We start from the raw sequence: 23,090 nt of genomic DNA, 5'->3' as shown, positions 1-23,090 counted from the left end.
TTAGGGTGTCCATACAGCAGTTCTGTGAATGTATTTTCTCATCCTTATGATTTTCTTAATCTTTTCTCCAACTTATAGTACATAATACCTATAAAAAGTGTTCATCAACTATGTTATCAGTAGGCTCTTGTCAAGGGCAGGCCATTAAGTTTGGGAGGAGTCAAAAGTTATACGCAGATTTTCTACTGGGACTGCGGTCCATTCCCCAAACCCGCTGTTCAGGGGGCAAATGTCTTGCACTTGAAGTTGCCAACTTAATCATGGCAACTCTTACACACATTGCGAGATAAGGCTGTTTAGAGGGCAGTATTCTTTAGATAAAAACACTACACGGGAAAACCACCTATGTAATATATAATGGTAAGATTATATGAAGTTGCTCCTTCAACTAGTCATACATTTTATTTGGAGATTATGCTGTATTTTAAATTTCAGGTGAAAGAAAAAAGATTCACACAGGTATACACAAGGACGATTTTAATCCTGCATTTCCTGTAGCAGCATCCATCATGGGTTGCATATGGATGAGACTGCATTTGCCAAGAGCTGTGGAACATCAAGAATGTTTACACAAAGCCATGGGGGGCTGGCACTGCCCAGGGCTTTCCCAGCACTGTGGCCAGACATGGCACACACCAGATGGTCTTGAGTAAATTTGCTTCACTGGATAATCGTTATTTAGTACAAGTCACAGTTAATGCACATTTTCATTTTAATTCACATCTTTATTACATATTTTTTCCTAAATTTTATTTAAAAAACCACTCATTCGGGATTGTAATTGCATGGCAATAAACAATGGGTTCTGTATTTCTTAAAGGCATTTATTTATAGCAATTTAAAATACCATGAGTAGTTTTTTCAATTTGTAGTGTCTGATGGAAGACCTTTACAAAAACCACTTAAATTCTTCTAGTGCACATATTACAATTCATTGTCCCCGTGTCCCTCATGGGAAATCACATTTCACATGTTATTTCCCAAACTATCTACTGAATGTGGGTGTATATACAATTCTCAATTGACTCACATAATTTATAGCCAGAACAAGGACTCAACCTTTCTGAATGGTCTTCCATTCAAAACAATGATAGTAATCCTGGTTGTTTCTTTAGGATAATGTCAAAGAAGTGGCTTACTGGGTCAAACAGTGCAGATGGTTTAAGGCTTTTAATATACTTTACCAAACAATTTCCAGAACAGCTGAGCAACTCCTACCAGGAGGATGTTATTGAGTCCACAAAGTGGACTTGGTTGGTAACATTGAAGCAAATTGAACCACAAACCTATAAGATGCTCAAGCATCTCAAAACTACCACACCAAGGCAGCAAGGAGACAGTTATTACTGATGCTGAAGCCAAATCCAAATTCTTTAAATATCACTCAGCTTAATCGTGATTTGAATGAATCACGATTATTTTAAAATAATCAAAAGGAAAGCTTTCCACAAAAAGTCTACAGTGTTTTTCCAAAAATAAAAAGTTAAAAAGAGAAGTCAGTACCAAATGACCAAAATTTTTTATTTGACTAAATTCTATCTCATGCATAAGCATGACAGTCTCCCCTGTTTTATTAGACTTTGGCAATAAAAAAAACAAGCAGCCTTGTACAGAACAGGGAAATGCCACGGGGGAGGGTAGTCCACAGTTTTACTGTAGGATAAATATATATTCTAAAAGGCCTCTCTCCCTTCGGCCATTATCAACTCTCAGTTCAGATCATTAAATACAGACAAATTTTCAGTATCATTTCTTCACTTCGCCAAGATCTTCAATGCTATCATCATCCACCTGTAAAACACAAATAATTACATTTCATGAATTGTGCTATCGAATAATATGAAGCAGCCTGCTGAAAACACTTATTTACACACACAGGCTCCACATACTCACCTCTGGCCATTTTTCCTGAATGACGTCAATGATGTCATCTGTAAAATCTCCCTGAATGATGATCTCATCCTCCCCTGTTACTGAGGCACCACAGGAGAATTTCTGAGCAAAAAATCTTTGTGCTTCTTTAAGATCAATTTCTGTTATTTTAAAAAAAGAAACAGCAAGACTATAATTAGAATCGTACTTTGAAGGTATTTTTCCATTTTGAAATTTATACTTTAAATTCATAAAATAGAATGTATTAATGGGCTTCACCTCCCCTTTAGAACCATAATTACAAGGCCTCCCTGGTGGCGCAAGGGGTTAAGTACCGCACTATGAAGCAAACCGCAGCCTCTGCAGCACGAGTTCGATCCCCAGACGGCCAGGGAGCAACCCACATGGCGAAGCAGACCTCTCCTGTCTTGCCCGCTGCTCCCCTCAGCAGTGTGTTTCAGTCAGTCTGCCTGTTCTGTTCCCCACTCTGTCTCTGGTGAATCCTCTCACCCCCTGCGTCTCTGGCCTGTACCCCAGCTCTTGTATGCATAAATAAATAAATCTTTAAAAAAAAAAAAAAAAGAACAATAATTACAAACTGCCACAGGCAGTGCTCTTAACCATTCAACTTTTCTGTTAGGTCCGAGAAAGCCTCCCTCTATAGAGAGCATCATCCCCATACTATTCATAACTCATAGAGTAAGACCAAACCCAACCTAGCAATACATTAATTTCTAATTACATATACACATCCAAGAATCCCTTTTTACAGAAGAAAAATTTACAGCAAAGAAACAAGCCTGATATTTACAATGTGAATCAGTGACTGGTTTCCAGTCTACAATGTCATGCTGAGGGATCCTGGTTTACATTATTCACCCCAGTTGCATTCAAGGACTCCAGGAACTGAGGGGGCCCTGAAGTAGGACATTCTGTGGCAACCCACCTTCCCTCAGTCAGTCCTGGAGGGGACGAGCCGTGCCGCAGTCCCCTGCCACCAAGCCTGCAGAGGACAGAGAGGCAGCGCTGGCAGCTTCAGTGGGACCCACCCTCCTCCTCTTTCTACATAAAATGTGACTGAGCAGGAATCCTGGAAAGCAAAGAGTTAAACCAGTCCTCCCTGCAAGAGATTTTGATATTACTTCAAAATTTGATTTGGAAGCTAGAGTTAGAAATGTAAAATCTCATTTTGTATCTTCTTAGCAAAAAATGAGTCTCTAAAATTTTCATGATGCCAGATTAAAGACAGAGACTATAGTTCCCACATTTTAAACATACTGAAGCTCGAACTCACCAAAAGTTGCAAGGCCACACACTCTCGTTACGTATTTCTTCTTCGCTCTGGGAATTTTGGCTATCGTAACCTTTTGTGGTACAGTCTTCTTTTTTTGTTTTATTTGACCCCTTCCACCTTTAAAGAGCTCAGCATTAATGATTTCATCTTAAATACAGAGAATACTAAGACTTTTAATTTTTAATTTTCAAAAGGTAGCAACTACTTATGTCTTAAGTTCTTTTCTAATGCATAGCTAAAAACATACTCATTAGTAGTCACTCAATAAACATTTAGTAAGTACCTACTATATGGCAAGCACAGCACTAAGGCTGAGCACACAAAGATGACAGAAAATAGTCCCAGGCCTCCCCTAGTGGCGCAGCGGTTAAGCGCTGGGCTGCAAAACTGTCCGCAGCCTCTGTAGTGCCGGTTCGATCCCCGGCCGCCAGTGAGGGTCCCACATGGCGCACAGACTCTCCTGCCGCGCCCGCTGCTCCCCTCAGCAGTGTATTTCATCAGTCTGCCTGTTCTGTTGCCCACTCTGGCGCTGGTGAATTCTCTCACCCTCCCGCCCTTCTGAATGTACTCAGTGCTTGTATAAATAAATAAATAAATCTTAAAAAAAAAAAAATTAGTCCCTACTCTTCGAGAACTCAGTCTGGTGAAGGGAGAGAAATTTAAATAATTACAGCAATCTGACATACCACACACACGCACACACAGGAAGCGCCACTGAAGTTTGGTCTGGCAGGACAGAGAACTGTCCAGGTGAAAGGAGGAAGGCTGGAGGGGATAAGGACGGATGTGCTGGGAAAGGGAACAAACGCAGAGAAGAGGCAGTGGCGCGTCTGACAACCGTGCTGTCTGGCCGATGGATGCTTATGGAAGCACAGCAGGTGAGGCCAGCGAAGCAAAAGCTCACACACCAGCCAGCAGAGGACGACTGCATCGAGCTCTGGAGCGGGACCTGAGACTGTGGAAGAGCCACTGGACGGCTATGGGGATGCTTACTCCACAGCGTGAGGGCACATGTGTGAATTCTGAGGCTAACAGAGAGGCCACTCAGGAACCTGCATCATCAGTTCAATCAGAAATTAATTAAAATCTAGACCCCAAAGCAGTGGAAAGAATAATGGCCAATAAGCACAGGAAAGAGAGAGAAAGGAAGAGAAATAACAGAATTTAGAACTGTCTAAAGGGGCACAGAGAAAGTGCCTAGGACGGGTCCCAGGGTTCAGATCTCAGGTGACAGGATAAAATGTGTCTTCAATAACCAAAATGGGGAAACAAAGACTTAGCGCATTTAGGAAATGGGGATTGGAGGTGCCTGTGGGCCGCGCACACTTCTGGTCTAGACAAAGGCCAGGTTTAGAGACACAGCTTTGGGACTCTCACATGGAAGTGGGGCAAAAGCTAGCACCGTGGAAGACTCTTTCAAGGAGAAGAGCACAATGAGATGGTGAGAGGGACAGGGCCCCGGGAAACACCCACGACGTTTCAATGGAGACGGGAGAAGTCTGCGCAGGAGACTGAGGAGACGCAAGAGGAGGCCCAGGAAGGAGGAAAGCCCCACATTTCAAGAAGGAAGTGCTCACACGCTCTCACTATTTAGCACAATGAGCCTTGGGTGACATAGCAGAGCTTTGGTGGCGTGAGTGTCAGATTAGGCTAAACTGAGGCATGCAGCGTGAACAGAAGAGACACAGAGAGAAGCATAGACTCCTGCGGGGTCCAGCTAAGAGGGAAAGGGAGAGACGAGGCAAAGAAAGACATGGGCTCTTGGGAGATTCTTTTTCTGAAGATGCAAAGCTCTGAAAACAAAAGCTCATTCCAGTCATAGGGAAAATAACTAATGAAGAAACAAGTGGGGACAGAACCCAGAGCTTGGGAAATTAGTTTTAGAAGGAGAAATGGAAAGATACATGCAGCGGGTATTTAAAAAACAATGCAACTGAGCTGTCGGATGTAACGAGAGAACAGAATCTTTTATAAATGTTCTCATTCTAACTAAACAGAACACACAGGTATTTTAATAAGGTAACAAAGCTTTTAAAGTCATAAGCTGGCTGGCTGCTTTTTACATATACCCAGGGCAAGTCAGACATGTGTCCTGAGGTCCAATTCACAGATTCCTCAGATCAAATCTACCGCGCCCCACCATGCCGAGAACCAGGATTCTGTGGTCCTCATGTGTGCACATGAAGGACAGCCGAGGGCAGGGGCTGTCCACCTGGGAGCGCTGGTCACCTCTACTCTCAGAGGCAAGGCGAATTTGTGGAAACCACTTCAAGGATGTAGATCTCACCTCTCTTCTGTTTTTTCTTCTCTTCCTCTTCCCCTGCTGTTCCTTGACCCTCACTAATTCCAGCTTCTTGTCTGGGTGAATTTTCTAGATGTAAAATGGAAAAGCAAAAGCATTAACATGATTTTATACTAAAGCTAAAATTAAAAAACACCACTGGGCAACCTTAATGAGGCATTTTACCCACAACTAAGCATGACCTTTATTAAGGCAAATGATGATATTGCTAGATTCCTACCAAGTCTAACTCTGAAGCCATGATGGCAAATGTATGGTGACAGAAGGGAAAAGAAAGTCTTCTGATGTGAGGATCAGGATTTGAGTCACATGAAAGGAGCAAAAACCACATGTCGTGTTTAATATCCAAACACAAATCTTGTTAAGAGGAATTTGCGTCCCCAATAAAAAGAGCTTCCTTTCTTCCCTTCCCAGTCGCATTCCCGCCCTAGAGCGGTCACGCTGACCACCAGCCATGTAGACTGAAGGCAACACCAGGCTTGAAGGTTCTTGCCCAACCACTGACGACAGCGTGACAGTGGAGGTATGATATAAAAAAGCATGATCCAAGTTTTGGGGTTTTCGCCTCATGGAAGAAATCTAAAAATCTAGCAGCAAATGGCAGGACAGTACCAGGCACAGCTACGAGGCATGTTCCCAGGCCAGGCTTTCCCTCTTCCTGCCTCTGCCTTCATTTTTGCCAACTCTAGCAAGTTGAGGAAATCTGTTCCTTTGTCATCTTCCTTACCTCTGACAGCTGTTCCATTCTTCTAGCTGTTTGGGCCCAAACCCCCAAAGCTCCTTTTCTCACACACCCCACAATCAATACATCAGAAAACCCTGCCAGCTCTTCCTGTACAACATCCAGAACCTCGCCACTTCTCTGTACCTCCACTCCTGCCCTCTGGCCCAAGTCGCTGTCACCTCCTGCCAGCTTTCTGCAGTCTACCTGGTTGCCCCTGCTCCGCTGTCCAGGTGCCCTATCAGTCTATTCTTTACACAGCAGCCAAAGAGATGCCACTCAAACACAAGTCAGAACATCTCTGTCTTCCGCTCACGCTCCCCCACGAGCTCCTCAAGGTGTGCTCCTCTTCTAGTACTTCCCTGGCCTCGTCTCCCACCCTCCTCCCCATTCTCAGATCCGCTCAGGACACAAACAGCTCCTTGCTGTTTCCAGGGTATGCGTAAGTTTTTTGCCTCAGGACCTTTGTACTTGCTGTGTTATCAGCCTAGAATGTTCTAGAAATCCAAACAACTCACTGCCTTACTTCCTTTAGGCCTTTATTCAAAGGCCATTCCCCCCATCCTACTCCCCCGCCCCGCCCAGCAAAATCGTTCCTGGTCCTAACGCTAATTTAACACATTACATCTTTTGCTTATTGGATTTGTCTCTCCTAGAACATCATTTCCAAAGAGTAGATCTTTTGTTTACTGCTTTATCCTCCGCACCTAAAACAGTGTGTGGCACACAGTATGCTTACAATAACTTGCTGAATGAGTGAAAATATAGCTGCCCCTGAGTCATTTTATTTTTCTTTAAATAAGAAAGTTGATACTTTGATTTATCCCATCTCAAAGAGACACAAAACAGTGTTATGGTTTTATATTAAGGAATTTTAACCCAAGAACTTAAAACAGTTTTATTTAAAGTTAATAGGTAGTGGGCCTCCCCGGTGGTGCAGCGGTTGAGCACTGGGCTGCGAAGTTCTGCAGCGCCGGTTCGATCCCCAGCCACTGGGCGAGGGTCCCACATGGCGCGCAGACCTCTCCTGCCGCCCGCTGCTCCCCTCAGCAGTGTCCTTCGGTCCTTCTGCCTGCTCTGCTCCCCGCTCTGCCTCTGGTGAATTCTCTCACCCTCCCAACCCGCGCTTCTGACTGTACCCAGTGCTTGTATAAATAAATAAATAAATCTTTAAAAAAAAAAATAAAAAAAAAATAAAGTTAATAGGTAGAGTTTGTAATTCTGTAATAGCCTACTGGAAGACTTGCTCATGTCTTTAAGATAATGCCTTGTGTGCACTTGTTTCCTGTACACAAGTTCTGATGAAAGAAAAAGTTGTTCTTACCTACGGTAAGCTTTGCGAACTCATTTGGAAAATTCTTCTCTAACCATTGTCTACATTTAGCAACATCAGGCATATATTCACAGTACTGGAGGTGAAAGGAACAAAATGAGTCACAACAGAGCATTTTCAATCAACCAATATATTATTTAATCAAAAATCATTCCCTTGTTATAGAAATGATAAGGCTAACTGATGTGTTAGTCACAGGAAAACTAGATTCAACTAGGAAACACCCCAAAAGAAGCTAGAAATTAAAAAGGATTGGGAACCTTCTGTCATTTGTTTCCTCTCTCAAACAGAAGGGGCATGACAAACAGCAAGCACGTCTGTATCTTGCTTTGGGCACACGGGGTGTCATTACTGCTGTGACTTGCCCAGAGCCTGACCTAGAAGCTTACTAACAGAACGTCCACCCATAATTCAATTTATGCTTTTTCTCCTCTGCTCACATGCGTACAATTTGGCTAAGAGGTTACTCTTTTTATCAGCTAACTATTCAGGAGTCCCATGCAAAATCCAAACTTCAATATCAAGCACAAAAGGTAGAGGTACACATGTGACTCAAAGTCTAAAGAAATAAATTAAAGACCTAAACTTTTCCTGAACTGCAGTTTTCTACAAAAGTCTGAAGTATCTAGCAAATGACAGAATATGATAAATAAGAAAAGGAAGTTGTCAAGCAAGCTCTAAAATCAGTGACCCCAAGTGCAGAAGTTAAAAAAGAGCCAAGAATTTTGAAAGGACTTACCTCTGTTGGTAATGAACAGACTGGGGAAACGGAGAGAAAAAAGACATGAAAGTTAAATATACATACACACAAGGCTTACCATAAATTTTATTTTATACTTCACAAAATGTTTCATTTCTACTTAGAACTTTTCTGTACCACTTTTCAAATGCTACCCATCATATACCCTCACCCTCTTAAGATAAAAGACACTTGGTTACCAGATATTTTATTTTGATTTTTTTAATCTAAAGACTGTCTCTTTCAATTAATGGAATGGAATGTGGAGCTACACTACCACCCTGCAGATGCTGCGGGTCAATGGGTCTAAGAATGACACGGGCACAATCCCCCGCAGCTAAGCTTTACTCTGGAGCTGGCGATTTCTTTGGCTACTTTACCAAGTGGTCACTGCTTTTTATTCAGGCTAACACACTTACAGACTTCAGTGGCACTTCTGCTACCATTGCTTTCCCACACACTTCCCTGTTCCTTCCTCCTGTTAGGCCATGAGAGACCATGAAATGGTACAGGCAATGGAACCCTGGCTCCATCTGCTCACTGGATAAACCTGCACAGGCTATGAGACTAGAAAAACTCAACGGGTTTCCCCATTTTAACTGTAATTCTATTACTTATTGCTTTTTTTTTTTTTTTTTTTTTTTTTTAAATTTTTACGGCGAAGGATGGAGTTCAGTGTGCCCAATATCCTGACATGTGCGGGAGAGGAGTGGCAAACATTACTAATAACAGCCATTCTCATAATCCACAGTGCCAGGTTCTCACTCTGCTTTATAGTCATAATTATGGTTAGTTGAGAAGATCCTCTAAGGTAAGACCAACCATATCTATAGTACGGGTGGTAAATGAGACTGAGATAAGTAGCCCACTTGCATCTGGTTAGGAGAACAGGATCTGAATCCTCGTCTGTTGCTGAAGTTCATGCTCTTAACCACTCAATTGGCTCACAAGACGTCTGCTGGCAATGCAGCTGTGCTGGCTAGGGAAAGTGATCTGCCTGCTCCCCAACCCACCATCACTATTGACAGATAGAGCCCTAAGAAAGGTTAAATAGCTCATGCAATGAGACAAAGGTGGTGCGTGGCAGCAGAAAACTAGAAGCTGGCATCTCTTTTATTTCAAGTTTGCAGTTCCGTCCACTAAAGCTCTCCCAGGTTAACCAGAACTTGATAACCCTTATAACAAGTCAAAAGCTAGTAGACAGCTTTCCAGCTCCACTTCTAGGATACAATTACAGGCCACATATCACTAGAGCAAATACTAAAATTATGAAACTTCGCACACCTTTTCAAATAATACTCAGTTCTGCAAAATTCTAATACAGTGAAAAAAATCTGGACAACTCTTCCAAGTTATTTTTATTTGCATTTGAAGTCAAATTCCCTCCACAGATCACTTACTATTTGCAAAGAGTAAATTACTTTTTACGCTAAGACCTACAGCAATCGCTTTCAAACTTCACATCACTACTAGTGGAAAAATCTGACATGTATCTGCTGCTGTGACAATATGAAGAACAAAGCAATGTCATCCAAGATACCTGCCTGAGTGTGCCTCCCCTCAAAGATCATTATGCTCGAAGGTAGGAGCCTCTGGAAGGGGTTTAGGCCATGGAGTTGGAGCCTTTGTGAATGGGATTATAAAAAGAATGTTCCTATAAAAGAGATCCCATAGCTCCTAAGCACCTTCCACTGCTGCAGGCACCGCAAGCTGCTGTCTATGACCCAGCCACAGACTCTAGAGTGGACTTGAGCCTCTACGATAGTGGGAAATAGACTTCTGCTGTTGACAAACTACCCAACCTATGTATGGCACTTTGTTATAATTAAGGCAGCTACTTGCCAAAAAATGTTCAGCTCAAATTTAATCAAGTCTCTGGAACTAATTTCTAATTTATGGGGAAAAGACACCATAAAAAACCATACTAATCAGGATAATGGGACATTTCTAAAGATATTTAACAGCATCATCTTGGGGGGGGGGAGTGAGGAGAGCTCTAGATTCAAATCAAGTAAGGAGATACATCCATTGAATGCAGTTTACCTCTCCTGACTAAATCTTGGCTAAAGAAAATGGGCTATAAAAGTTATTCTTGGGGCCTCCCTGGTGGCACAAGGGGTTAAGCATAGCACTATGAAGCAATCCACAGCCTCTGCAGCATGAGTTAGATTCCCAGCCAGCCAGGGAGCAACCCACATGGCGAGGCAGATCTTTCCTGACTCGCCCGCTGCTCCCCTCAGCAGTGTATTTCAGTCAATCCGCCTGTTCTATTCCCCACTCTGTCTCTGGTGAATCCTCTCACCCCCTGAATCTCTGGCCTGTACCCCAGCTCTTGTATGCATAAATAAATCAATCTTCAAAAAAAAAAAAAAAGTTATTCTAACATGGACTATGATCAGGTGATGCTACAGAAGGTTCTCAGGGAGAAAAAGCCCACTCTTTTTGGAGAGGCACACTGAAGTGTTCAGGAATTGGTATGCAACTTACTTTCCAAGAATGTAACAAAAACAAAACCTACGTATCAGGTTGTTGGGAAAGTCACGATGTATTTTTTTCTTTTTTTCAAGCAAAAACGAGTCATGACTTTTCTGACAACCTAATAATTTTGGAGAGGGAGATAAAACATTATGCTAAATAAAATCTAAATCAACAAACAACTATAAACCAGAGACACACTACTGGGGAGATGGGGGTGTGGGGGGAGGGGGTAGGAGGAATTACAGTCAAAATAAGGTGGGTGGAAACTGTATGGGGACTGTAACCAAGATAAAAATGTATAATCATTGTGCAAAAATGAAAAATGATGTAAAAAATATGTAAAATTAAAAAAAAACAACCAACCCAATATGCTAAATATTTCATCCATATCTTGGTTTCTTAACGTCATTCTTCATTATTCCTTGGAGAAACTCTGAATACCAGGGCGGGAACAGGGCTGAGACATATTTTGGGACCAAAAGTAAAGGATATTCAAGGAATGATTCAGGGACATGTCAAAAGGACACAAGAGTGAGCCAGAGGAGCTTTCACTGGCCTGATATGCAACAATTTGAACACCAAAATAAATAATAACAGTAAAAGATTAAAATTTATGAAGTGAAAAATTAGAATCTATGAGCTCACACTGATATAAATGATTAAATATATAGAAGAACGTTATCTGCAACAGTAAAAAACCAACTCACGAATGCTGGACTGATGGAATTACAAAGTCACCATTTGCCATCTATGGCAATAATTGATTAGACAAGCACCATTAAAATGGAAGGCCTAAAGGGATACCACGACATGTTTTTCAATTACAGAGTAACTTTACAGTGGAGAAACCTGGCAGACATCTCTGACCCAAATGATCCAAGTTCCGTTGCCAGAAACAGAACTAAATTACTGCAGGTACAAAGCACTAAAAGAAAGAATACCTCTTCTGTGAGGTTGGGCCCAAAAGTTCATAAAATAAACCTAATAGGAAAGTATCAGACAAACCCAATGGGAGGGACAGTCTACAAATAACTGGCTTATACTGTTCAAAATATTAATGGCTTAAAATAAAGACTCAGGAACTGTTCCAAGGAGAGGAAAGAGGCCTGTCAGCTGAATGCAACACGTGATCCTGGATTTCTTTTGCCATAAAGGATGCTACTGGGATAACTGAGGAAAATCTCAATGGGCTGCAGAGTAGATAATAGTATCACTGCAGTGCTGAGAGAAAAAGAACGAAAGTGCAGAAAAATCTTAACACCTGGGGAATCTGGATAAAAGGTATTCAAGAATTTTTGATACTATACCCTTGCAGCCTTTTTGTAAATCTGAAACTACATCCAAAAAATCCCCAAATTATTCATTGTTCAATGGAATGATATACAGATGTTCGCTGTAGTATTTTTTAAATTATTCTGTTTATCTAAATATCCTCATTTAAAAATGAAGGAAATATAACACTTATATTCTTGTAACATCACATTCCATCAATTCTAACATGATTTAAAAAAAAAAACACATTAACAAAGTATCCACTTGGATTCCTGGACCCAGCTTATGAAGGGTGAGGTGTCCCCCCTTAAGGCACCATCACATTCTTTCTTGTTGACACAAAACACAAGTCATGTCTTCTCAGAGTCAATAGAATATGGTACATTTGACTGAAAGTTGTTCCACTCACTACTCATTAGTAGTTTCATAAAGAAAGCAAGCAGAGACTATAAAGGCTTATAGTAAAAACTATCAGTGAAATCTTGCACGCCCAGAGATAATCTACACGTATACAGGCACATGTTCTCCAATCCTCTTTGCACACAAATGGCAGTGTATTAGATTTTTTTTTTTAAAGATTTATTTATTTATTTATTTATACAAGCACTGGGTACAGCCAGAAGTGAGAGAGGGTGAGAGAATTCACCAGAGCCAGAGCAGGAACAGAACAGGCAGAGTGACAAAATACACTGCTGAGGGGAGCAGCGGGCGGCAGGAGGGGTCTGCGCGCCATGTGGGACCCTCGTCTGGCGGCCGGGGATGGAACCAGTGCTGCAGAGGCTGCGGGCAGCTTCGCAGCCCAGCGCTCAACCACCGTGCCACCAGCGGAGGCCCTGTATTAGATGCTTTTAGTCTTTTTTTTTTTTTTTTAACCTAAAAATTAACCTGTATTTCACTAATGTTAGCTGCTAGAACCCCAAAGATTGCTTAATACACATGCAGACAGGCATCCACACTCACACGTACTGCATGAGGAGATGAAATGACATCTGATGGCTGGAAACAGCCCCCTTGTCCTCTTGCCCTAAACTATAAAAGTAGGAAAACAGGCTTTTGCTTGGTGGTAAGTTTCTATTTTATGTATTTCCACAATGTAATTCTTTTATTGTCATAAAATAAACATAAACTTTACCATTTTAAATATTTTTAATTCTAATCAGTGGCATTAAGTATATTCACTATCTATCTCCAGATCTTTCTTATCCCAAACTTATTTTCTGCACCCACTAAACAAGTACTTCATTGTTTAATTGTAAAAAGACAGCTTATGAACTCAGAAATACTGAGTACTGAGCATTCTAAATGAGCTCAAACACAAACACTGCTTCCGAGCTCTCAAGAACAGTGAATGAAGAGAAATAGCTCTTACGCCACACGGCTTAATTAGGAAGGCAGCCAAAATCAGCACCATAAGTTATTAATTATAGCTCATGAAATTACAATCAAGTTCCTAAATATATATATAGATATGTTAAATTAATGGTTTTCTTGACCTATATTTACCAGTAACTTTTTTTTAAAAAAAGGATTTATTTATTTATTTATACAAGAACTGTGGTACAGGCCAGATGCACAGGAGGGTGAGAGGATTCACCAGAGACAGAGCAGGGTACAGAACAGGCAGACTGACGAAATACACTGGTGAGGGGAGCAGTGGGCAAGACAGGAGAGGTCTGCTGCCGGCGCTGCAGAGACTAAGGACAGCTTCACAGCACGGCGCTCAACCGCCTGCGCCACCATGGGAGGTCCTACCAGTAACTTTTTTAGACCAAACTAATTTTGAGGATTTGTTTTGGGTTGGGTCATCATTTCTTGAGTTCTATGAAATCAAAATTGCCTTTTTGTAGCTGAGACTAAGCAGCCACTCTCAAATGATTACCTGAAAAAATATTAGCATTTTCCATTATAAATTTCACGGGCAACAGTCACCAAAATCACTAACCAGAATGTATGTATTTTACATACATTAGGCCTAAAACATAAGAGATATTTTGAAAGGCAAAGCCTCAAGAAAAATATGGGGGGCATCTCTTCACCCCCTTCTTGGTTTGTCACCCTGTATGAACACATACCCTTCCTTGCTTCTAACCCTCACTCACGGAGGTCACCCTCTCTGTGTGGGCACCTGTAGCCCCCACAGCAATCAGCAGGGTCCCTTCTGCTGTCACGCAAGCAGACTTCCTTCCACATTGGACCCCTGAGACACCTGAATTTGGGGGCATCCTCTTTTCAGATTTCCTTTGTATTCTTAGGCAACACCGGCCTACATGTACTTTTGCTCTTTTTTACACATCAAAGAAAACGAGTGTATACGCTTCATCACAATCTTACCACTCAAGTCCAAAAACAGGAAAAGTCATCTCTGAGCTTCCCTTCTCCCTTCGTCCCTTACAGTCAAGCCACCATGAGGCCCCGTAATCTTATCTTTCCCCCATCCCTAATCTTACTGCTACCACCCAACTGTCTCCCTGAACAGCTACACTAGCTTCCAAACCGGTCTCCCCCTAAAGCACAATGCATTTATCATCTTTCAAAATGCAAAACTGATCTTGTCAACTCACACATTAAAAGTCTTTAGGTTTATGGCCTGATCAGGCTCTGCTGGTTTGGCCCCTGCAATTCTTCAGCTTCATTTCACACCATATTCCTCTTTGCTGTGAACATTACCACCACCCTGCCCTGCCTTCAGTTCTTCAAACAAGATATATACTCCCTCTGGCCACAGGGACTCTGCATGTGCTGCTTTCTATGTCCAAAACATTCTTCCAAGTTCAAATGGTGAAACTCCAATTCATCCTAGGGATCTTGCTCAATCACCAGTTCCTCAAGAAAGGCAACCCTGACTCACAAGACTAAGTCAAATCCCACTATCATATTCTCTCAGAGCATCTTGTGTCTTTTCTTTATGTTATTATAATTTTATACCATGGTGATTATGTGAAATTCCGTGACAAGGGAATTGTGTGTTTTTGTTCCCCATTTTCAGTACAACCTGACTGGCATTTGCCAGGTGCATCGCCTAGAAATTTCTGAGCGTAATTCAAGACAGAAAGGGATGAAAACGGTAAATAAGGATCAACCATCATTGTCTTTTCTTTTTTTAGGATTTACTTATTTGTGCATAGAAGAACTGGGGTATAGGGCCTCCACTGGTGGTGCAGCGGGCTGAGCACAGCACTGTGAAGCTGTCCACAGCCTCTGCAGCGCGGGTTGATTCCCTGCTAGAACTGGGGTACAAGCCAGAGGCACAGGAGGGTGAGAGAATCACCAGTGACAGATTGGGGAGCAGAACAGGCAGACGACCGAAAACACTGCTGAGAGGAGCAGTGGGCAAGCCAGGAGAAGTCTGCTGCACCATGTGGGTTGCTCCCTGGCTGGCAGGGAATCGAACCTGCGCTGCAGAGGCTGCGGAAAGCTTCAAACTACTGTGCTTAACCACTTGCGCCACCAGGGAGACCTTATAAATAAATCTTAAAAAAAAAAAAAAAAAAGAGATGAAGAACTGGGGTGTAGGCCAGAGGTGGGGGGGGGTGTTGTGTGTGTGTTTGTTTTCACCAGAGACAGATGGGGAGCAGACGAAGCGGATCTACTTAAATACACTGCTAGGTGGAGCAGTGGCAGGAAAGGGCTAACTTCGAGGCCGGGGAATAAACTCAGGCCCTTGACTTGACAGCACTGAGGCTTAACCCTTAGGCCACCAGGGAGGCCCCCAACTATCATTTTCAATCTAACTAAGGGCTAAGGAATAAGAGGAGAAACAATAGATAGAATACCTAACAATGAAACTCCTTCTTAAATGCTAGACTCCCTGACTAGAGACTCACAGTCTCCATCATCTAAATCCTATTCATTTTTCCTCCGAATACCTACGAACCAGCTTCTATTCTATAATTCCAGTGTCATTAAGGCCCAGTAATGTGTACTTCAAAGTCTCCCACTTGAGCTCTGCTGCTGGTCTCAACCCACTGCAGGCACCTCCTCCCTTCCAGTTATTAATCTCAACAGTGATAAGAACGTTACAAACAGCTCATTGTAATTCTCTGGACTCAGCTGCTGCCCCCAGCACGCCAGCCGCAGTGACTTCCATTCACGCCATCGTCTCTGCTTATCCTTCAAGCCTTTCTGAAGGTTCCTCGAAAATGATGTCATGAAAGTTTGCTTAAATCCTACTTCATAACCCAGAAACTTCAAGGTAATAATATTTGAGATGCTGTGAGGATTAAATAAAATAATACAGGCAAACATAAAAATTTCAACAAGCTTTAACTTCCTTTTTTTAGTTCTCCCAAGCAGAACTGGCCGGTTCTTTCTCTATTCCCAAAGCAGTTTGATCACCTCTCTAGTGCACACCTAGTACATTACTCATCTGTTAAAATGTCTTTGTAGTCAAGCCTGTCAAAGATAATGAGTCTTACTCACTTTAGATGGAGCACAATGCCTGGCACAGAGCAGATACTTAAGGCACAATGACTCAAGTTGCTCTCTCAAACCCTCTTAGGCCAGCAGAGCGCAAAGCCAGCCTGCTCGAGATGTGCGTCTTTCTCTCCACGAAGGGGAGTCGAGGAGGTGCGATCAGCAAGGTGCCCACATCACTCTCTCCTGTTTCTCTCTGCTCACCACTTGAGGGTTTTCCCTCTTCTCTCAGCATCCCAAGAATACTAAATGTCGGCTAGACATTATTCGGTACAGTTCAATAAATGTATTTGCTTCCTCTCCCTTGTACTCAAACCTGATTAACTGCTTTATCCTGTTGATTTTACCATAATCATCTCTTTCCCAATCTTCCCTTCTAATTTATGCCACCTTCATTTAAACCCTCATTCATTCGCTCTGGAGTCTTACAACTTGGACAGTAAAGTTGCCTCCCTCCAATTTTATCTTGCTGCCAGATTCATCTTCCTGTGACTTCTCTGCTCAGAAGCCTTCACGGTGGCGCACATTACCATTACCTACGCACGCAGTCCCCAGCACCTGGCCCCAAGCCATATTTCCACCCCATTCCCTGCTAGTCCTTCTGTGCATCCCACATTACACCCGGACATGAACACCTGCAGCTTCCTTCATTTTCCATCTCGCTGTGCGCCTCTGCCTGCAGGGCCACTCCCCCCGCCGCCCCCCCTGCCATAGCCCCTCTGCTCCAGGCCTGGCTCTACCGTGGCTGCCTCTATGGAGCCTTGTGTTTCCCCACAGTGGGAAGGAATGGCTCTTCTCCTCTAAGCCTCCCCTCCCAGCTTCACCTGCACCCTGCTCTCAGCGCTCACCGACACCCTCTGCTGTTACACACAGAGGAGAGGAGAGCCGCTGCACTCTACATCCTTGCACTCTACATCCTTCCGTGGCGCTTAGTCTGGGACCTCCTACATCCGCTACACTACGTATCTCTTTACAGTCTTTGTTAAAATGCATGTACTAGTTTCCTTATATCCTTAGTTACACTTCATAATTACAGAAAAATGACCCAGGATTCCCACAGGCTGACATTCTCACCAAGTTTTCTAATTTCTCAGCAATTATGAAATCGTCTAGTTTACCTCACTCCAAGTGCACCCCAAAGATCCTCTGGCTACTGTGTCCACTTTTCTCTCCCTCATCTCTTACCCCCCCTCAAAAGTTCATATTCTTTCTACCTTCAAACCATTACGTCTGTGGCTACAGTGCAGGATTTACATTTCCCACATCTCTCTGCTGTCTGTTCCAGCATTCTTGCATTCTTCCATTTGGAGAAACTCAAATTCCTTGTATTGGAAAAACTGTCCACCTCTAAATCCAATTCTTCTCAGCTGCTTTACTTCAAATGGTGTTCTTCTTCTTCCCCCCAACTCCCTCAGTTTAGAAATATGGAATTAATTTCTGAATCTTTCCCCTTTTTTATTATTAAATATTTGTGTTCTCTGATTAATCTTATTTTAATTTCCACGGCCTCCACGCTTAGCAAGCAGCCATTTGCCTCATTCATCTCAAACCCAGACTGCTCAGACTGGCCTCTTCACTTCTCCCTCGTCCGAGTAACAGCACCTTCTTCTCTAGTCGCGCTGTTGTTTTCCCGCTCAAAAAACTAATCATTCCCTAGAGATGACGGGAACTATAGCAACTCTAGACTTCATGTTTAACTTTCAGTAACTGTTCTTTTATTATTATTTCTAATTATTACTATTAGTGAGAATTTACCAAGTACCAAACATTAAGTTATACAATTTCTGTGTATGATTTATTCTTCTCAACAGCCCTCTGAGTAGGCTCTACTGTTACCGCTTTATGGATGAGGGAACTGATCAAGATCACAGTGGCTGATCCAGGATTCAAACTCAGATACTCCAGAGCCTGAAGTCTTAATCCTGAAGGCAAAAATGTCACCCCAGGAATAACTACAGCCCACCTGCCCTTGTTTCTTACTATACTTCAACCAGCATTCTGCTCCAAGCAGCCCTTTCTTTTCTCCTGCAGGTACCGTGTTAAATCTTGCCATTATACTGCTCTTGTGAATTCCATCACCTTTTCCTGGAAATTTACCTATTACCTAAGGCTTCTCACTTTCTTGGAAACTTCCCATTCCCCTCTGAACAAAGATCCCTTCCTTCTCTGAACTCCTATTTCAAATTTTATCAGTACCATTCAATTTAGCATTTAATTGAATGCTATTCCCTAATTTATTCCCTAAATTCTTACCAATTAAGCAATTGCCCAGCTACAACTAGACCATAAGCTCCTGAGAAAAAAGAATCCTACTGTATTTCATCAATTCCAGGGCCTTTTTTTTTTTTTAAGATTTTTTTATTTATACAAGAATTGGGGTATAGACCAGATGCGCGGGAGGGTGAGAGGATTCACCAGAGACAGAACAAGCAGACTGATGAAATACACTGCATAGGGGAGCAGTGGGCGAGACAGGAGAGGTCTGCTCGCCATGTGGGTTGCTCTGAGGCCGGCAGGGACTGAACCGGCACTGCAGAGGCTGTGGACAGCTTCACAGCGCTGGGCTCAACTGCCTGCGCCACCAGGGAGGCCCAATTCCAATGCTTTTTAATTCCATTTTTCTAAGGATTTATCTTTAATTATCTTTAATTCTAAGGATTTATCTTTAATTATGTCAATCTGACTGGTATGTTGCCTTTCCTAGTAGAACCTACAATAATGGTACTGATTACAAAATATGGAGTCTTAGATGCAAAGTAGTAGGATCAAAGAACAGTAACTCAACTAGCAAACAAGACTGAACAAACTACACTTGACTATTGTATTTTTTAACAACAGTTGACATTCCACTGAACTAGGTTATTGTGTTAGTTGCTTTACACAAATCATCTGATGCTAGATAGAATTGTCATCTAATTTTACAGACCTCAGAAACAGAACTCTAATCCTTAGAAAAATTAACCAACTTGCCCAAGGTCACACAACTGACAAATACTGCAGTCAAGATGCAAACCATGACCCACGACTCCAAAGGTAAAGAATATAACCAAGTAAGACCAGTATAAAAGAAACTCAATCAATCCTACTCTCTTACCGAGGTATTGCACATTTATCAAAGATATTCAATAAATGGAAAGTTTGTGAAGTTTTTCAAAGTCAGCGACATCACTTCTTCTCTATCACTTAAATTCCACATGAGGTCTCTACTATACTCCCCAAATCTAAAGTCCACGAGTACAAGGGCCTTTCCTGACTTATTCCCTACTCACCTGAAACACTGCCAGACACATAGTAAGTGCTCAAAAATATTTACTAAAAGAAATTGAGATTTACTTGCCCTTTTATTGCCAAGTATCTTCAATTTTCTCTGAAAATTTCCAAGATGCTAATAGAATTAGGGCAGTTTCAATTCATAAATACCTTTATACTGAAAAGGAAAAACACGGGGCGGGGGAGGGGGTTATGGGACAGACATCCCGACTCAACCTCAATACATCCAAATAGGAAACTTTTCCAAATGTCCTACTACCCCCACTCCAACCTCAATTCCCACTCCTTACTGACACCAGGATCCTATGCTGTGTGCGCTACTGCTACAAAGCTGTTCACTTCTCTAGACACGCTCAAGCTCATTAACTCTTGCAAAGTTGTTCACTTCATCTGGGAATGCCCTTCCTCACTTTTTCACTCAGTCCTTGCCATTCCCTAAGATTCAACATCATCCAATCAGCCCTCATTTAATAAATAAGCAAGTAACGTCAGGCTGAAATAATTTATCTGAATGTCTCTGCTCCAACTAGAGTGTAAACTCCAGGTTACAGCGCAAGACACAAGTGCAATCTACTAACCTGGCTCCCTCCTCACCAGTTTCTGCCCCTCCCATTTGAGGACTCACTAAATGAACAAAAACAGATGAAAAATTAACAGGACCAAATGTGAAATTATCTTGGCACTCAGCTGCCCCCACACCCGGCAATACACTGAGTAAATGCCATATTCTGCCATCCAACACTTGCCTCCACAGTAAAGGACTCGAAGTGGGTAATCCGCATCTAATTTGATATTGCTCCTCAAGTCTCCTTTGCAATCATGCCCACCGGATTCAGATATGTCAGCAGCCATCTCACAAACCTGTAAGCAAGGAAACGAATACATCTTCACTATTTTGGCCCCAGACCCCAGAACAGCAGTTCAGGTGAAGTCTTACTCCCTCCCACTAGAAATTCCCCCCGCCCCCGAGACCAAACATGTTTCAATGTTCTGTTACTACAGGATGTCAACTGCATTAAAAAATACATAACATGTACCATACACTACATATTTAGAGTATCATTATAAAAATACGAGCATAATTTGCCAGGTGCACTGGGCTACACGCAAGCCAGTGACAGCGAGACTGGCAGCAAATGGATCACGATGACTGGGGGCCGGGGTGGGGGGTGCCGTGGGTGGGGGGCACCGGTGAAAGAGGAAGCATTGGGGGAAAGGACGGGGAAGGAGGCCGGCCGCTTGACACCGGGCATAAGGTCCAGGGAGATCTGGAAAGGATGCAAACTGCAGCCAGAGAGCCAGGCTACAAAGCCAGCGGACGAGAAGGCTCTGGAAAGCCCCCGAGGAAGGGGTGGCTCCGCGGGGGGCCCGGGCGCTGGGCGTGGGAGCAGCTGAAGGCCGAGGGAGGGTCACCCGAGTCGGGGGAGGGGCTGGGGCGGGGAGACCAGAGCCTGGGAGAGGAAACGGAAGACCCCGAGGCGGCGGCGGCCGGGCGCCGAGGGGCCGGGCGGGCGGAGGGCCGGCCGAGGCGAGGGGGCAGCGCCGGGGACGCCCGGGGGCCCATGTGGGCGGGGGTGTGGAGACGCCCGGCCCGGCCCCCTCGCGGCGGGCAGCGTCGCGGCTTCCTCCACGCTCATCCACGAGCTGTCGAAAGCGGCAGAGCCAAGGGGATCTTTACCCGAGCGGTCGCACAGCCCCGCCGCCGCCGCTCCCGCCACTACCGCCAGCAGAAGCGACACATGCGACTCCTCTTCCCCGGCCAGGGCCGCCCGAGAGCGCGTCTGCCAGCCGCGGTCCCGCGAGACAACGGGCCTTTATCGCGAGAGTCAGCTGCGCAGGGCGGCTGTCGCGAGAAGCCTGGCGGCGGGGGCGGGGCGACGCGGGGCGCACGCGCGGTGGGGCGGGGCGGGCCCAGCGGCCGGGAGGCGGAGCTCGCTGCCCGTGGGAAAGCGCGGCGCGGGCGGGGCGCGCCGGAGGGAGGCGCGTCGGAACGCGGGGACGCGCGCCGAGGCCGGGGCCGGGGCCGGGGCCGCCGCCGCCCGCTGAGGCGCGTCCTGAGGCCTGTCACCCGCCAGCCTGCGGGACGCGTCAGCCCGCGCGGCGGCCGCGGCTGGGAGGGCGCCTGCTGTCGCTGCGGCCCCGGCCCTGCCCGCGCTCGGGTTTTCTTGAAAAGGCCCAGCGGCGCCGTGGAAAGTCCTCGCAGCGCACAGACTCGCCGCCCGCACGGCGGGGCCCCCGCGGCCGCGTCTTCCCCGCTCCCCGCGCTCCCAACTGGAGTTCAGCGCCCGGCCGGGCGTTCCCGGCCGCCCGCGGCGCGTGTGCGCTTTGCCGCCACCTGCCGGCGTCTCCGGAGAGTCCTGGCCCGCGCGGCCCGCGGCGTCCCCGGCGCGCGGCGGGACTGAGCCCGCGGGGCGGCGCGGGGAGGCCGAGGCGCACCGCGGCGGAAAGGGCTTTGCCGCGGGGCCGGGGCTGCTCTGCCTTTAGCTCCGTCCTGCACCTCGCCTCCCTGCCCCTGCCCGCCGGACCCCACAGCTCCCTCTGTGAGGTGGCGTCGGGCCGGAGGGGGCGGGCGGGAGCCGGGACCGGCTGCCACCTGCGCCCCGGAGCCGGCTCCGCCCGCGTGCGCGGGCCCCGGTGAGCAGCTGTGAAGAACCTCCAGTTCTGACGGAAAAGCAACCTCGGCTCCGCATGCGCCACCGCCCTCCGAGGCCGGACCTGCCGAGTAAGAGCTGGTCCTCGTCCCCCAACTGCGTGACTTCTCTGAGCACCCCCGCCCACCCCCTTCCGCGAGCCTCGCCCAGGAGCGCAATAAACTCCCTGCCTGTGAGACACTTGGCCCGGCTCTCCTCTTCTTTACCGCCACAGTCCTTTCACCATCCTTCGTTGTCCCCTGGCAACTTGGGGAGTGTGAAGCCACCTGGCATAATCGTTTCCCCCCGCGAGTGTGGACATCTCCCAAGAGAGCCCTTCTGCCTGACATCAGGGAAAGATGGGGTGCCTGAGCATGTTTGATTCCAACTCTGTGTTCATACCCGCCCAAGGCGTCCCAGACCTGCTCTGTTGGGGGCAGAGTCCAGGTGAATTAATTCCACAAAACTTTCTTGTCTTCCTACTATGCACCAGGCACAATGCAAGGCACGGGGTTACCCTTACCAAGAAGGCACCAAGTCCCTACACTCATTAAATTGAACATCTTAAACATGTCCATTGATTTTATTTTTTTTTTAAAGATTTATTTATTTATTTATACAAGCACTGGGTACAGTCAGAAGCGCAGGAGGGTGAGAGAATTCACCAGAGCCAGAGCGGGGAGCAGAGCAGGCAGAGGGACCGAAGGACACTGCTGAGGGGAGCAGCGGGCGGCAGGAGAGGTCTGTGCACCATGCGGGACCCTCA

The 23,090-nt window shown here is 45.1% G+C and overlaps 1 protein-coding gene across 1 annotated transcript; it reads right to left on the bottom strand.

Moving 5' to 3' along the window:
• Positions 1–403: 403 nt before the first annotated feature.
• On the bottom strand, positions 404–21,480 carry DENR (density regulated re-initiation and release factor). The gene is made up of 8 exons (XM_037511250.2): positions 21,373–21,480; positions 20,441–20,555; positions 8,262–8,281; positions 7,514–7,598; positions 5,454–5,537; positions 3,167–3,283; positions 1,894–2,033; positions 404–1,791 (listed from the first exon to the last, which is right to left on the bottom strand). The coding sequence occupies exons 2-8, from the start codon at positions 20,544–20,546 to the stop codon at positions 1,747–1,749; spliced, it is 597 nt and encodes a 198-aa protein (XP_037367147.1). The 5' UTR covers positions 20,547–20,555; positions 21,373–21,480; the 3' UTR covers positions 404–1,746.
• Positions 21,481–23,090: the final 1,610 nt, after the last annotated feature.

The sequence above is a fragment of the Talpa occidentalis genome, unplaced genomic scaffold, assembly GCF_014898055.3.
Source record: "Talpa occidentalis isolate TD23 unplaced genomic scaffold, MPIMG_talOcc4v2.1 talOcc4.14, whole genome shotgun sequence".
Classification (NCBI taxonomy): Eukaryota; Metazoa; Chordata; class Mammalia; order Eulipotyphla; family Talpidae; genus Talpa; species Talpa occidentalis.
This window is presented reverse-complemented; position numbering and strand designations above follow the sequence as displayed.